Here is a 16,979-nt window from a genome sequence, read left to right on the forward strand (position 1 = left end):
CTGTTAGGAAGTAAGGAAGACAGCTTTGGGCAGAGAGGGAAGCTCACCCATATTGTAGTTGTAACTGAGACACAGTAGGAGCTCTTGAGCTGGGATGGCCCTTCACAGTCATCCTAAATTTGGGTAGGGTCTTTGTATCCTTGCATTAGCCAGTCATTGGGTTTGTACTGCCTTGAGGAGGGAGCATGACCTTGGGCTGTTCCATTCCCTGTAGCTGAGGGCAACTCCCGTTGAAGGATACAGCTGAGAACGGCCAGCAACTGATAGTCCTAAGCACTGGCCAATGGATGCCCTGACTCTGAAGAGGGGATCTGGGAAAGCACTACAGTATCCATTACAGTTATTTGGTGTAAGTTTAAAATTTATTTTCAGACCTTGCAGACCTTGCTTAATTATCTTAGCTTCACTTTCACTAATACAAAGATAAAAGAGGAAAAAATGATTATCTCAATGTGAAAAAAATTAAATGAAATTAAAAAACCTTTTTGATTAAAAAAGTCTGGGCAATTAGGAGTAAAAAGCAATTTATTTGACTTGGTAGAGAGTACTTTCTCCAGGCTCCCCTTTCTCTGAAGGTGTAGGCCCTCTGCGGGCCAGGCTCTTCTGGCTTGATTTCCTCCATCACGTTGTGTGGCCTCAGGCCTTGCCTTCCACCTCCTTGACCACAGTCCACAGAGTGCTCTGACTCTCATATTGGTATTTGCCTCCAGGCAGTCCCAGTTTCTGAGTTTGCTTCTGTTTTCATTTTTCCTCTCTTCTTTTTTTTTTTTTTTTTTTTTTTTTTGTGGCTCCTAGTGATTTCCCTTCCTTTCTTGTGTGCTCAGCAATACATTTAAAAGTATATTTGTTGTAATTTATTTAGCACCTAGTGTTTCACAGTGGGAAGGTTTTTCAGTGTATCTAGTCCACAGTTCTGCAGAAAGCTAAACCCCGACTGTCTTCACCAAAGACAATTTTTCCTTTTACTGCCTCTAATGTGACTTTTAGTTTTATTTTTTATGTTTTTTTTTTATTTCATAAGTTCATTCACCTTTATCCTCTTCTCCTCTTGCTCTATCTTCTCTCGAATCTCAGTTTTTCTTCTTTGACCTCTTTTCTTTAATGGAGAATTATTTGATCATGAATTATACCTATTGGGGCAAACTTTTCTGGTGTGTATCATTCTGCTGACTTCTTAAAATCATCTTCCTCTTTATGTTTTTTGTGGTATCTATGACTACATCCCATACTGTTTCGTTTCTTGTGATTATGCATTCTTAAATTGGTTTGTTCTTACCGAGCCAGCTATTTGTGAAAGGATAGAACTGGAGACAGGCTAGGGAACGGAGCTAGGGCAGCTTGAATTTCCATCTATTTTCCACGACTGCCTTGTCCTGGAGAATGGCCTCTGTGTGAGCTCAACTCGTTTCTCTCTCCTCAGCTCATTTTTATCACAACTCTTTTGGATGGTGACATAAAGCTTTGTTTCCATCAGGTGAGCATGAGCCATATATTCAGGCTTGTTACCACCACTCTTTTCTTGTTGACCTTAGTGCACCCACATCCTGCTCTGGCAGAGATGACACACTAGCCCGTTTCCATGTTTAGCATCATCACCTCTGACCCCTAATGCCAAACAGGGATCAGAGCATTTCCCCAGTGCTTCCATGCATCGAGACCTCATGTTCCCAGCCAAGGGTCATTTAATGTCCTTCAGGGTTTGCCACCTGTAAAGACCGCTCTGTTCTGCTCGCTGAACCAGAGACCTGCAGGATCTTGTTTCTTCCATCAGAGTCTCCCCATGTCCTCGTTTAATTTTCCTAACACTTGGCAGCCTTTTAAAGAGTGATGTTTGGATTATGGGTGTTTCCTACTGTTTCATCAGTTTTGCTTCTGTTTCTCATTCTACTAATTTTTGGTTGACTTAAGGAAAGAGAGCTTTCAGTCTTGCTCTTGATCTTGAAGTCCAGAGGATTATTATAGGATGATAGAAGACTTAAGCAGGTGAGGGAGGAGCTATCTCATAGATGATCTGAGAAGGGCTGGGCCATAAGAGTAGCCTGGAAGGAAGGAGATTTCTTCCTTACGCACAGAAGGACAAAAATCCACAGGGAACATACAGGAGGAATTTTAGGTCAATAGGAAGAAAAGGAGTAAAAAGGTACTTGCTCCTGTGGGAGATGTGGAGTCTGGCAGGTACAAGGAACAGCAATAGACTTTATTCATTTATTCAGCAAATTTTTATCACATCCATGCTCTATGCCAGGCAGTGGGGAACCAGTAATGAACAGGACAAACTAATTCCTGTTCTCTGATACTTCACTTTCTCATAGAGGAGCCACAAAACAAGGAAGAACTGAGCAGCAGCAACAACAGCAAGAGCCTGTTGTCTGCCAGGTTCTATAATAGACAACAGAGCAGTGGAAGGTCTAGTGCAGGTGCTATTTAAGCTAGACCTGAAAGAACAGAGAATCCAGCCATGTGAAAGGAGGGGAAGAGCATTCCTGGCACAGAGTAGAAAATGCTGCGGCCCTGAATCGGGAAAGAGCTTAATAATTTTCAGGAACAAATTACTGGTTGGGCTTGAAGGAACAAGACAGAACATGGCACAGGCCGAGATTGGAGAGAAAGGAAGGAACCAAATCATGTAGGCATTTGTAGGAGCTGGGTTTGTATTCTATCATTACTTCCTGAGTCAGTAGAGATAATGAAGAACAGAAATCTAGGCAAATATGGATAAATTGTAAATGTACCAAAATGATGAAGTTAAAACCCATGAAAAAAAGAGCATAACATCAACATGTGCTTTGGCAATTCTCTATATGGAGATTCGGGTTTTAAGATGATTTGGGCAGAATTCATAGCATAAAAAATTAACATTACTCACAGACTTACATTCTAAGGAGAGGAATTCCATGTCATGCTTTTAGGAATGAATCCTAGAAACTGATTGTCCTCTGGAACAAAGGAGACTGTGGCATTTTAGAGAGCCCTAAGCTTCACTATACGTTTCTGAATTTGAGGGTATGGTTGAGGAAAATCAGCCAGAAGGAGAGGACTTGGACACCCAGGATTCCGTAGATCTCGAAAGTAGGAAGGCAAGGGTCCTGCTGAAGGAAACATTCACTCTTTGCATGGGGGCCCTCAGAGACGAAGCCAGATAGCATGCACAACACCCAACTTATTCTCATGCCCATGCTTTCTCTGTTTGCATAGAGAAATCACAATTGGAAACATTTCTAAAGATTACCCTTCTGCAACAGAAAGAATTGACTGGAAAGTAAGTCATGAAAAAGAAATCTGGAAGCAAGGTAATAGAGCCCCAAACAGAATTTAAACTTTTTCCTATGAGTATTTGGTAAAGTCTCAGTACTGACATATCAGAATATATATAAGATTTTATCCAGTTGAAGCTGCAGACTTTAAGGATGTATCCATTTCCTCCCCTCTTCCCTCCTTCCTTCCCTCCGTCAACAGTGAATGTTTGAGATGATGCTATCCGGCCTTTATAGACCAATCTATAGATAAGTGACTCTTTAGCCTTCTTCATGGCAAATTTCTCTCCAACATCCTTTGCATTCTAATTGGTCTTACCCAATTCCAAAGAATTTCCCATTAATCAATAAAGCTTCTTCTTAGAAGTGGACTAAAGCTGAAGTTTCAGCTTCTGTTAGACTCCATGTGAGAGACTCCTTTCAAAAGGAGGCAAATTGTGAATCCAATTTTCTTTTGGCATTAATTTCCTAGTAATTCTGGGGGTTCAAATGAGACATCAATGACTAGCTGTCACTCAAGTATTTTGTCTCAAAGCTTAAAGGACTGGAAAGTGACTGTGCTCCTTCCACTCTCAGTTCAAGTACAGTATTCTGTTCCTGGCAGCCAAGAAGCAGCAGGTGTAGGATGAGGAATAGCTGGCCATTGCTCCTGGCCAGAGAAGACACTTCTTCACAACAGTGGAAGGTTTCAGTATCGCTTAGCCTGTCCAAGAGAAACTATTTTTGTTCCATATCCATGCCCTGGTAGGAGAGTTCAAATTTATTTTGGGTTTGCTGATGGCTATACTATCAGGAGGATATCAGTGCAGGAAGCCAAGAAGCTACCATCTGTTCTGTGTTTATATCTAAAGAATTATTTAGAAGACTGATTACTCAGTTAGCTGGGCCTCCTGACCTTCTAGTATTACACTTAGAAAGGTAACTAACACTTTCTTGAAAGTCACTTCACTTTTAATAACCCATATAATTCCCTCAGTATAAGGTAGGGATCAAAGTATTGACCAAAGCTTCACACTGAGTCTCATGTGTTGTGGATGCTGTGAATGATCACTCGTGGTGAACAGAAAGTGACTCCTAATAGTGGTATGTTAGTAAATATTTAACAGTGGGCTCTCTCTAGGGAAAAAATACCTGATTCATAGCATTTGTTAGTTTCCATGATGAAATATTAAGAACAATTTTATAAATTCAAAAACATAGATGAAATATAGCAATTCCACAAAAGATAATAATGACCAAAATCAACTCAAGCAAAAATAGGAAGCCCAAATGGCCCTATATTTATTAAAGAAAATGAATTCACAAATCTACCCAACAGAAAAATTGCAAGTCCAGACGGCTTTACTAGGGAAGTATATCAATTGCATAAGGAATAAATTACACTAATCTTGTGCAAAACCCTTCAGAAAATAGAGGAGGAAACACTTCCCAACTCATCTTTTGATTCCAGAATTTATACTATTCCCAGAATTAGGTGAAGACATTATGAGAAAAGAAAATTACAGATCAGAGATCAGTATACTTCATGAATAGAGATGAAAAGAAAATTCTTTGCAGAGTATCAGCAGATTGAATCCAGTAAAAACATATATATATTTATAAAAATTATAATATATGATGACCAGGAATATAAGGTTGGTTTGACTTTCAAAATCAATTGATATAATTCACCATATTAACAGAATAAAGAGGGAAAACTATATGATCATCTCAATATATGAAACAAAACCATCTGAAAAAAATTCAAAAATTAAGCACTTATTCATTGTGTATGTATATAATTCCCAAATAAAGTAAGAATAGAAGAGATTTTTCTCAACTTGATAAAAGACAACTAAGAGAAGCCTGCAGCTAATATCAAACTTAAGTGTGGAAAGACTGAACACTTTCCCTAAGATAGAGATGAAGGCAAGGATGCTCACTCTCCATCACTTCTATTCAACATATTGCTGCAGGTCACAGGCAGTGCAATAAAAAAAAAAAAGAAGTAAAATGCATAAAATTATAAGGGAAAAACACTGTCTTTATTTGCAGATCGTGTAAGTATAAAATGCAAAACTATTTCTAAAATAGCGACTAGAACTACTACATGAATTTAGCAAAGGTATAAAATATAATGTCAATATTCAGAAATTGGTTCATTTTTATAAACTAACAAAAAAGAATCTAAAAAATATAATACTCTCCACAATAGCATCACAAAACATGAAATATTTATGGATAAGTTCAACAAAATACGTGCAGTATCTGTGCATTGAAAACCAAAAACTTTGCTGAGAGAAATTAAAGAAGACCCAAGTTAGGGGATACAAATGATCCTCATGGATTGGAAGATTCAATATTATTAAAATGTTAGCTCTCCCCAAACAGTCACCATGAGAATTCTAGCAGGATATTTGTATAAATTAACAGTCGGAGATTCTAACATTTGAATGGAAATGCAAAGGACTTAAAAGAGTCAAAACAATTTGGAAAGAAAGAACACAGTGGGAGCCTATGATAAGCAGAATTCCAACATGACGCCAAGATTCCATCCCCTGCTGCACAGCGTGTACAATCCCCTTCCATAGAGTATCAGAGAGACCTGTGAATATGATGGGATGTCATTCCCTTGATTAGGTTATGTTATATGGCAAAGATGAAGAGATTTGCATCAGTGGCTCCATCCAGGACTGAAGTGGCTTCATGCCTGTATTTAGACACCCAGACAAAATGCAAACCTTTGGTCCTCACCCTCCAGAAACAGATGTGCCTTTACCACCCTCAGGTTAAGGTAAACACACATTTATTGCACAGTCTACCTTCGGGTTCAGACTGGAGGGGGAGATCCACAAATGCCCCAAGGCATACTCATGACTATGTGGGCAGGGAATTCCAGGCTCACAGTTACTCCAGGTGTGATCTCCAAGGGAAGAGGTGCATGCTCCGCATAGACAAGCCACTTGGCCACAGGATCTCTTCACTCCATGGGAAGGGAGGAGGCTCAAGGTGGCCAAAGTAGAGCCTCCCCAAGCAGAACATCTCAAACTTATATGTGCATAAGATCTTATTGAAATGCAGGATCAGAGCAGATCAGAGTGAGACCTGGGATCCTGTACATTTAAAAGCTTTCAGGTGACATGAGTGCTGCTGATCCGCTTTGAATAGCAAGGCTGGAATCATGGGGCGGGGTAGTACTGCTGTGATGCCTGGCAATGCATCCCTGGCATCAGAGCACATGATCAGCCCTAATTGGTTTGGTGTCACTTGTCACATCTATCCAGCAAAAGAAGTGAAAACAGGAATGACTATCTTTAATTAAGTGTTTACTGTCTGTCACTAATATCTTTAGGTGTGATATCTCATGTAATCCAAGTACCAGCTTAGAAATGCTAGCCAGTTGCTTAAAGACGTTCTTCTGTTCTCATAGCATCCCTTATTTTCAACCTTTTATCTGTCCCAGTTACCCAAGCCATTGTGCTACAAAATCCCTAGGATCCTCAAGTTTTCCTAAACCCTCTTTTTCCTAAATCCTCATTTTCACAGACCTCAAGACAGCCTGGGAAAACATTCTGGTTGGTTCTATTACAAAATCTTGTTATTAGATCTCTGTTAGGTCTTCCTGATTCATGACAGTCTTCCTTTTAAATATTCTATGGACTTCCTAGCACATTATCCATAGCAGTGCCCCAAATCCTTTGCACTCAGCTCTATTTCCAACTGTCAGCAAAAGTGCTTGCATTTCACTTTAAAGGGAAGGATGCTTCATCTGTATTTATAATCCTAATCCCTTTCTTTTCCTGGGCCTTGCTTATCAGTCATTCCCTTTCTATCTCCTTTTACTCTGACTTTTAGCCAATCAAAATACTGCCTGGATCTCCTACTTTGTAAGATCATACACACCCTCCTAATCCCTGTTACATGTCTCAGATAGCCGGCCTCCTTTGCCTTCCCTCACTGCCCATTGCCATGAAACGGGAGTCACCTTTTACTGCCTCTACCTGCCACCTACCACCACTTTAATTTCTTTCATTCTGGCCTTTTCTTCCACCAACCTACCAAAACCACCAATTTGAAGTGGCATTAAACTATTATTTTTATTAATAAAATATGGGAGCATGAATGAGATATAAAATGAAGTCAAAATTGTTTCTAATATTTATGCTATATTTTTCCATTTTGTAGCATTTTTTATTTTGAGACATCACTCTACAGAGACTTTTATCTCTTCCTGTTGGATGGTTCCCTTTCTATGCTACATTTTTTGACATTTACAAAAACATACACTTCTTTTAAATTCAGTGCTGAAGGTTAAGACCTCGGGCCATTCATTATTTTATCTGAACTTCTTTTCTCACCATTAGTTGGAAGAAGGGTAAAATAATACATTGGGTATTCTACTCTCTTTTGATGATTATGTTGCTGTTGGGCCAAAACAAACCTTTGGAACCCAGATGAACTTCTAAGTTATTCCAAGAGAATTAGGAATCTTCCTTTACCCTCCATGGACCCAGCTTCTCAGTGCAGCTAAAGCCCTTGCTTAGTCTGTATAAATTAATACATTTGCTGGAAATGTGACTTTAGGAGATTTTATAGCAGTGGTTTCAATGCTGCTAGTGGTGAAGTGGAAATTTGAGAATGTGAAGATTAATTTAAACCACATGATGGGTTCAAGGAAAAGGGACATACCCGACAGTTTCCTGAATGTGTGCTAACCCTAGATAGTGGGTAATGGGATCCGAAAAACCACCAGTGAACTTTTAAACCCTCTTGAGAGGAATCAGATCAGTACAGTTAGCCCTGAAACAGAGCTGTTCATGAAAACAGGCCTCTTCTTTCTCCCTCAGAAACCAATCCCTTTGCCTGAAAGAACACAGTTGGGAGATCAGAGATAGAGGAGGCACCTTAACTTTTACTACTAATGGAATGAAGCTAGACCTGTGTTTCCAATCATTAGCTGGTTTACCGATTTGTCTTTCATCATAGATTCCAAATTCTGTTGGGTTCTTTTAACTATTGTTAACCAATAAATTGTATGTTGTGAATAGTCAATGAACTTGAAATAAAAAATTTCTTTTTCCTTCCAGTTTGTTGTAGCAGTGTTCTGGATCATTTATGCCTATGACAGAGAGATGATATACCCGAAGCTGCTGGATAATTTTATCCCAGGGTGGCTGAATCACGGAATGGTGAGTGGATTAAAACAAACGGCTTTCTTTTATTTTAAAAAAATCTATTAAATAGCTATTATCTGCTATTGAGACCTTCCATAGAATTTGCCTAAAAATCCATGAAATCTTGGAAGGTTATAATGGGAGATTACAATTAGAGAATACTGTAATATTTACTGAATATAAATAGAAACTTCTTCCCATGAAATTGAGTCATTATTCAAACTATGTAGTAGATGAATCCACAGATTATTAAGGTGGGTGTGTCAGTGGTGTTAAATAATATAACTAGCCAATTCTGGGATGAATTTAATTTCTGTGCCATTAGAAGGCTTGTCCTCAGAGCCCAGGGTTGGATTCCCACCTACACAGCCACCAGCCCTCCGCTCCACCTGCACCTCACATTGACAGGATTTTGTTGGAAGTAACTACTGCAGCTGGACAGTTTCCCTCAGATGGGCAGCAAGGCTGTTACTTTCTCTCGGAGATATGTTGCAGGCATTTGGAGGTGTCTTTAGCAGTGGGATTGTTTGCCTCTTAGGGTTCTGCCCAAGTTAGGGTGTTTGCCTGTGGCTTTGAGGCCTTTTCCTTCTTCTCAGTCTAATTCTTTCTGATGCTTTAGCCATGATGTTCCCCTCACTAGTTTCAAATCCAGTGCTTTGGATGGTTTTCACATCATTTTACAACATTTGAGGATATATTTTCTGCAGTGAAATTTTGTGTCATCTTCCCTTTCAGCTTTTGGAATTGAGCACTACTTTGTTATTAACTAAGAAGCATGCATTTTGGTTACAGCAGTTTTAGAACATGTCCCGGGGTGTTCCTGGTGAAAAGGGCAGCCCATCACAAGAAATTATAGGGGAAGGAAGAGCTGGAAATCATGAGCCTTGAGTACAAAATAACAGTTTCCCTTCTGCCCCCAATTTTGGTATATTTGAAGAAAAGTGGTGTGTCTAGCAAACAAACATCACTGTACTGAAGGGTTTTGATCAATCCTTCCTTAAGCCAATTCATCAAAAGTGGCATATCTCAGAGAATTGGATTTTTTTTTTAGTTCAGTTAGAGCCACACTCTTGAAGGATTAGCATGGCACTTCTGGTCTATTTCCAAACACATCAGCTGGGTCTTGTCAGTTCAGTGTAGCCATCCATGGGGCCTGGCATGGTTACTATGGCCCTCTCCAACTTTTTCCTTTTCTTGAATGTGAAAAGCACGTCGTAACTCCATGCCTTTGCAATCTTCTGCCCCAAATGCCCTTCTCAGTCTTTCCTGACAAATTCCTGCTAGCTTAGTTTCTATCTTCTTTAAGAAGCCATTCCTAACTCCCCAAGCAAAGTTAGCTATTCCGTTACTTGTGCTTGCACAACACTTTCATATCTCTATTATGCATGTCTGTATCCCCACAGAAATATTAAGCTCCTAGTGCAAACCAGCCTTTGAATTCCTATTCCAAGCACTTTGCCCAGTTGTCTGGCATACAGTAGGATCAATACATGTTTATTAAATTGATGAATGAATTCACTATAGCTGATTTCCATAATTCTTTGTCAGTTACATAGCTACTGTTTATTTATTTATTTATTTATTTATTTATTTGAGAATATACTGTGTGCCAGGCACTCCACAGTGATTGTATCATTAAATTTTCACAATGGCACTGCAAATAAGGAATGATCTCAATTACAAATGAAGAAACTGAACCTCAGAAGCATTATATAATTTTCCCAAATGACATAGCTCAGGGTGGTAGAAGTGGGATCTGAATGCAGGCCTGTCTGGCCTCAAATGTGTGGCCACATTTTATCTGAACAAGTAAACATTAATTGATTATTGATAAAAAGAGTAGCATTGTATAGCTTTTACAACAGTAAAGTTAACAAAATATAAGAGAAACATCTTCAGGGTATTTTAAAGCTTGCTTTCAAACTGTTTAGCATATTTTAGCTGTCTAAGATAAAGCAGTCAATAATTAGGTGCGTATTTTTAAGAAAAAGACATTATGAAATTCCTTATCTCCAAGAGCTGAGTTGTAAATGGAGATAGGCTTTGTAAATCATCACTTCAAATGTTACACCAAAAAACATTGTTATGTGTTCAATCAGGAGCAGGCTGTGGCCAAAAGGCAGGCATATTCTTGTACAAATAGTATCTTTTGTGACATCTCCAAATATGAGGAGGAGTAATATCACCTAGATAACTAATTAGAGTGTCCAAATTGTGAGTATTAAAGGGAGACTCCTGAAGTTGCAGCCTCCAGTTGAATGTGAAATGATGTCAGTTACCTTGTTCTGACATTAGGAGAAACTTTGCTAACAACAAATAATTGCGTCATGTGCTATAGAATTAAAGTCTCGGCCACTTTGGCCTATTGTTAACAGGCCTGAACTGCACAATATTACCTTCATGCCAGAGAATGAATCACAGTCTTTGTGGATCCTGGTTCTAAATTTTTAATGTTTTGAACAAATGGTTTATTAAGCATGTATCCAGCCGCTAGAACTTTGACTTGCCTCTGTTAATTTTACCTTGATTCACTTTGATGTCTTAAAATTCTTACTCCCGGAGACAAATACTACTTAGAAACACCAGGAGGAATTGAATGACACAAATATTTAGGAAAGAGAAAAGATAAATTAGTTAATATGTCAAATCCTCTAAGATAATGTGAGCTCAATAGATTCTTTCACAATGAATTCTGTGTCCTAATAGTGATAAATGACCAGTTCTTTGTTTTTCCTCATGTTCCAATTGATAGTTCCAGAATTACTGAGGAGAAAGAAGTTGTGCATGGTGGCTCAGGCATATTTTGCAATATTAAACAATTTACATTACTTGAATTCTGTATCTGTGTAACTATAGATACAAAATTGATAAACCGTGATGCTGATCCTTTAGCCTAGCAATTAAAATATGAACATTAAATGCTGGAATTATGAATAATTTTAATAAAATGTGTAATAAAATGACATTTCAAATAAATGAGCATTTTCTTCTTTATTTAAATAATATTTTAAGTTGTAATAACTATTATAATTTGTATTTGCTCTTAATTCTAATTGGTTTTTAATATTAATTTTAAAATAACATTTTTAAATATATGGAAATAAGTCCATTCAAAATTTCTTACCAGTCTGGATAACTTGGTGAAACCCTGTCTCTTCAAAAAAAAAAAAAAAAAAATTAGCTGGATGTGGTGTTATGAACCTGTAGTCCTAGCTACTCAGGAGGCTGAGGTGGGGGGATTGCTTGAGCCATGATCATGCTACTGCACTCCAGACTGTTGGACAGGAGTGAGACCCTGTCTCAAGAACAAAAAAGTTCTCACATTTGTTTTAATGTATGAATTTTAATTGAAAATTCAAATTGTATACATTTTGATTATAATTTTATTTTCGATTCATCTTTTAGATTATTACTATCAGTAGAGCGAAAATTTTGTGAAATTTTCCATTATAATAGCATATTTAATAATTTTGCTGAAATGAAGGCAAGGAAAATATAGTTTTAGAATATTTATATTCTTATTATATTAAATATTAAATATTTATATTTATAGCTTGTAAATATATATGTTTTACTGCTTATCCAATCACATATTTTCTATTTTGTTTTGTAAAACTACATCTGACAATGTAGGAGGATAAAACATTTTATTTAGTACTTCATTAGCTTTATTTGTAGCTTTTTTCAAAAATGTATTTGCTTATTTTAATTTTCAATGGGTACCACATACATATGCTATAAAATTTAAATGTTTCCCTGCCTCCTTTGTATACCAGCTACTTAATTCTATTTTCCTTTACTTGTACCTTTTAAAGTTAATTTTAACATACATGTAATAATTTAACATAGTTACAGGGTACAGAGTGATATTTCAAAACATGTATATAATGTGTAATGACCAAATCAGGGTAATTAGCATGTATATTTTCTCAAACATTTATCATTTCTTTATGTTGAGAACATTCAAAATCTTCTAGCTTTTTGAAAATATACAATAAATTATTGTTAACTATATTCATTCTATATTGCTCTAGAACACTGGAATTTATTCCTCTTATCTAGCTATAATTGTGTGTCTCCTAACCAACCTCTTCATACTCTCCCCTCCTGGCTACCCTTCCCAACCTCTAATAACCACAATTCTACTCACTACTTCTATGAGCTCATCATTTTTAGTTCCATCTTGTTCCAGATCTTAGAGGAAAAGCTTTCAGCTTTTGTCTCTTTAGTAGAATGTTAGCTGTGGGTTTGTCATATATGGCCTTTATTGTATTAAGGTATATTCCATCTATACCTAATTTGTTGAGAGTTGTTATTGTAAATGATATTTAATTTTATCAAATACTTTTTCTGTGTCTATTGAGATAATCATATGGGCTTTGTCCTTCATTTTGTTTATGAGAGGTATCAAATTTATTAATTTGTGTCTGTTGAATCATCCTTTAATCTCTGGGATAAATACAAACTTTTGGATATGCTGTTGGATTTTAGTATTTTGTTGAGGATTTTTGCATATATGTTCATCAGAGATATTGGCCTATAGTTTAATTTTTTGGTTCTGTCCTTGTCTGATTTTGGCATCATGGTAATGCTGGCATCATAGAATGAGTTAGGAATAATTCCCTCTTCCTTAATTTTTTGGAATATTTTCAGAAGTATTTATGGTAGTTCTTCTTTATGAGTTTGGTACACTTTAGCAGTGAAGCCATTCTGCCCTGGGCTTTACATTGTTGGGAGACTTTTTATTACTTATTCAATCTCATTGCTTGTTCTTGGTCTATTCAGGTTTTCTGTTTCCTCCTGGCTCAATGTTGATAGGTTATATGTGTCCAGGAATTTATCCACTTCTAGGTTTTTCAATTTGTTGGTACATAGTTGTTCATAATAATCTGTTATGATCCTTTGTATTTCTTGATCTGCAGTCAAATGCTCTACCCCTGAGCTGTACCCTCTCCTGATCCTTTGTAATTCTATGGTATCAGTTGTAATGTCTCCTTTTCTATTTCTGATTTTATTTATTTGAGTCTTCTCTCTTTTTACTTAGTCTACCTAATGGTATGTCAATTTTGCTTATCTTTTCCAAAAACACAAGTATTTCTTTTGTTGGTCTTTTGAAATTTTTTTGTCTCTATTTCAATTCTGTTCTGGTATTTATTATTTCTTTCCTTCTATTAATTGTAGGTTTTGTTTGTTCTTGCTTTTCTAGTTCCTTGAGGTGCATCTTTAGGTTGTTTATTTGCCATCTTTTCTTTTTAGTACTTCATTAGCTTTAATTGTAAATTTTCTTTGTTTCTTTGAAATCTGATTTCTCAGAAATCACCACTAAAGAATTTATTCATGTAACCAAATACCACCTGTTCCCCAAAAACCTATTGAAATAAAAAAAAAAAATCCATTCAGATGAAAAAGGAAAAAAAAAGAAATAAAGAACAACAACAACAAAAAAAAAGAATGAAGGAAGCCTGCAGGACATATGGGACAACATTAAGGAAACAAATATTCCCATTATAGAAATTTCAGATGAATAAGAGATGCGAAAAGGCATAGGAAACCTATTCAATGAAATAATAGCTGAAAACTTTCCAAGTGTTGGGAGAGATATGAACATCCAGATACAGAAAGCTGAAATATCAACAAGTAGATACAACCAAAAAAGCTTCTCTCTGAAGCAAATTATAGTCAAATTGTAGTCTTTTATCCCTCACCCACCTCCCACCCTTTCCCTTGAGTCCCCAAAGTCCATTGTATCATTCTTATGCCTTTGCATCCTCATAGTTTAGCTCCCACTCATGATACTTCACTTAGAATGATAGTTTCTGATTCCATCCAGGTTGCTGCAAATGCCAGTACTTATTTTATTCCTTTTTATGGCTGAGTAGTATTCAATTTTGTGTGTGTGTGTGTGTGTATATCACACTTATATATATATACACACATATATATAATCACATTTTCTTTATCTACTCATTGATTGATGGGCATTTGGGCTGGTTCTATATTTTTGAAATTGCAAATTTTGCTGCTGTAAACATGCATGTGCAAGTGTCTTTTTCATATAATGACTTCTTTTCCTCTAAGTGGATACCCAGGAGTGGGATTTCTATATCAAATGGTAGATCTACTTTTAGTTACTTTAGGAAACCCCACACTGTTTTCCTTAGTGGTTGTACTAGTTTACATTACCACCAACAGTGTAAAAGTGTTCCCTTTTCACCACATCCCCGCCAACATCTGTTATTATTTGATTTTTCGATTATGGCCATCCTCACAGGAGTCAGATGGTTTTGATTTGCATTTCCCTGATCATTAGTAATGTTGAGCATTTTTTCATATGTTTGTTGGCCATTTGTATATCCTCCTTTGAGAATTGTCTATTCATATCCTTAGCCCACTTTTTGATGGGATTGTTTGATTTTTTTTTCTTGCTGATTTGTTTAAGATCCTTGTACATTCTGGATATTACTCCTTCGTCAGAAGTATAGATTGTGAAGACTTTCTCCCATTCTGTGTGTTGTCTGTTTACTCCACTGATTGTTTCTTTTGTTGTGCAGAAGCTTTTTAGTTTGATTAAGTCCCATCTATTTATCTTTGTTTTTGTTGCATTTGCTTTTGGGTTCTTGGTCATGAAGTCTTTGCCTAAGCCAATGTCTAGAAGAGTTTTGCTGATGAGCCAACCTCTAGAATGGCTCCAATGAGATGATCATGTAATTTTCTGTTTTTAATTCTATTCACATGGTGTATCACATTTATTGACTTGCAAATGTTAAACCATCCCTTCATCCCTGGTATGAATCCTACTTGATCATGGTGGATTATCTTTTTGATATGCTGTTGGATTCAGTTAGCTAGTATTTTATTGAGGATTTTTGTATCTATCTTCATCAGGGATATTGGTCTGTAGTTTTCTTTTGCTGTTATGCCCTTTCCTGGTTTTGGTATTAGGGTGATACTGGCTTCATAGAATGATTTAGGGAGGATTCCTTCTTTCTCTATCTTTTGGAATAGTGTATAATAGGATTGGTACTAATTCTTCTTTGAATGGCTGATAGAATTTAACTGTAATTTAGCTGTAAATGTGTCTGGCCCTGGACTTTTGTTATTGGTAGCTTTTTAATTACCATTTCAATCTCACTTTTTGTTATTGGTCCATTTAGAGTTTCTATTTCTTCCTGGTTTAATCTAGGGAGGTTGTATATTTCCAGGAATTTATCCATTTCCTCTAGGTTTTCTAGTGTATGTGCATAAAGCTGTTCACTGTAGCCTTGAATGATCGTTTGTATTTCTGTGGTATCAGTTACAATATCTCCCATTTCATTTCTAATTGAGCTTGTTTGGATCTTCTCTCTTCTTTTCTTGGTTAATCTCGCTAATGGTCTATCAATTTTTTTTATCATTATAAAGAATCAACTTTTTGTTTCATTTATCTTTTGTATTTTTTTTACTTCAACTTCATTTCGTTTTTTTTTTTTTTTTTTTTTTTAAGACAGAGTTTCACCCTGTTGCCCAGGCTAGAGTGCAGTGGTACTATAATCTTGGTTTACTGCAACCTCTGCCTCCTGGTTTCAAGCAATTCTCATGCCTCAGCCTCCTGAGTAGCTAGGATTACAGATGTGCACAACCACACCTGTCTAATTTGTGTATTGTATATTTTTAGTAGAGACAGTGTTTTGCCATGTTGGCCAGACTGGTCTTGAACTCCTGACCTCAAGTGATCCACCCACCTTGGCCTCCCAAAGTGCTGGGATTAAAGGCATGAGCCACTGCGCCTAGACAACCACCATGGCCAGCCTCATTTAGTTCTGCTCAGATCTTGATTATTTCTTTTCTTCAGTTGGGTTTGGGTTTGGTTTGTTCTTGTTTCTCTAGTTCCTAGAGGTGTGACCGTAGACTGTCTATTTGTAATCTTTCAGAATTTTTGATGTAGGCATTTAATGCTGTGAACTTTCCTCTTAGCACCACTTTTGCTGTATCCCAGAGGTTTGGATCGGTTGTATCACTATTATTGTTCAGTACAAAGAAATTTTTGATTTCCACCTTGATTTCATTGTTGACCCAATGATCATTCAGGAGCAAGTTCTTAAATTTTCATATATTTCATGGTTTTGAAGGTTCCTTTTGGAGTTGATTTCCAATTTTATTCCACTGTGGCCTGAGAGAGTACTTGATATAATTTAGATTTTCTCAAATTTGTTGAGACTTGTTTTGTGGCCTATCACATGGTCTATCTTAGAGAATGTTCCATATACTGATGAATAAAATGAATATTCTGCAATTGTTGGGTAGAATGTTCTGTAAAAATCTGTTAAGTCCACTTGTTCTAGGGTGTAGTTTAAGTCCATTGTTTCTCTGTTAACTTTCTGTATTGATGACCAGTCTAGTGCTATCAGTGGAGTATTGAAGTCCCACACTATTATTGTGTTGTTGTCTATCTCACTTCTTAGGTCTAGTAGTAATTGTTTTATAAATTTTGGATCTCCAGTGTTAGATGCATATATATTTAGGATTTTGATATTTCCCTGTTGGACTAGTCCTTTTATCATTATATAATGTCCCTCTTTAAAGCAACTGTTGT

General features: G+C 36.8%; 1 protein-coding gene across 6 annotated transcripts in view; it reads left to right on the forward strand.

Moving 5' to 3' along the window:
* Positions 1-16,979, forward strand: part of LOC105465752 (androgen induced 1) — a 275,445-nt gene that overhangs the window by 95,783 nt on the left and 162,683 nt on the right. For 5 of the 6 annotated variants that reach the window (XM_011714329.3, XM_071096534.1, XM_011714330.3 and 2 more), the window contains exon 3: positions 8,321-8,422. The exons of the other annotated variant lie outside the window; for it this stretch is intronic. In XM_011714329.3, the coding sequence (XP_011712631.1) occupies positions 8,321-8,422 (102 nt within the window). The remainder of the gene's footprint in view (positions 1-8,320; positions 8,423-16,979) is intronic. 6 annotated transcript variants of the gene reach the window in all.

This window comes from Macaca nemestrina, chromosome 5 (assembly GCF_043159975.1).
Source record: "Macaca nemestrina isolate mMacNem1 chromosome 5, mMacNem.hap1, whole genome shotgun sequence".
Taxonomy (NCBI): domain Eukaryota; kingdom Metazoa; phylum Chordata; class Mammalia; order Primates; family Cercopithecidae; genus Macaca; species Macaca nemestrina.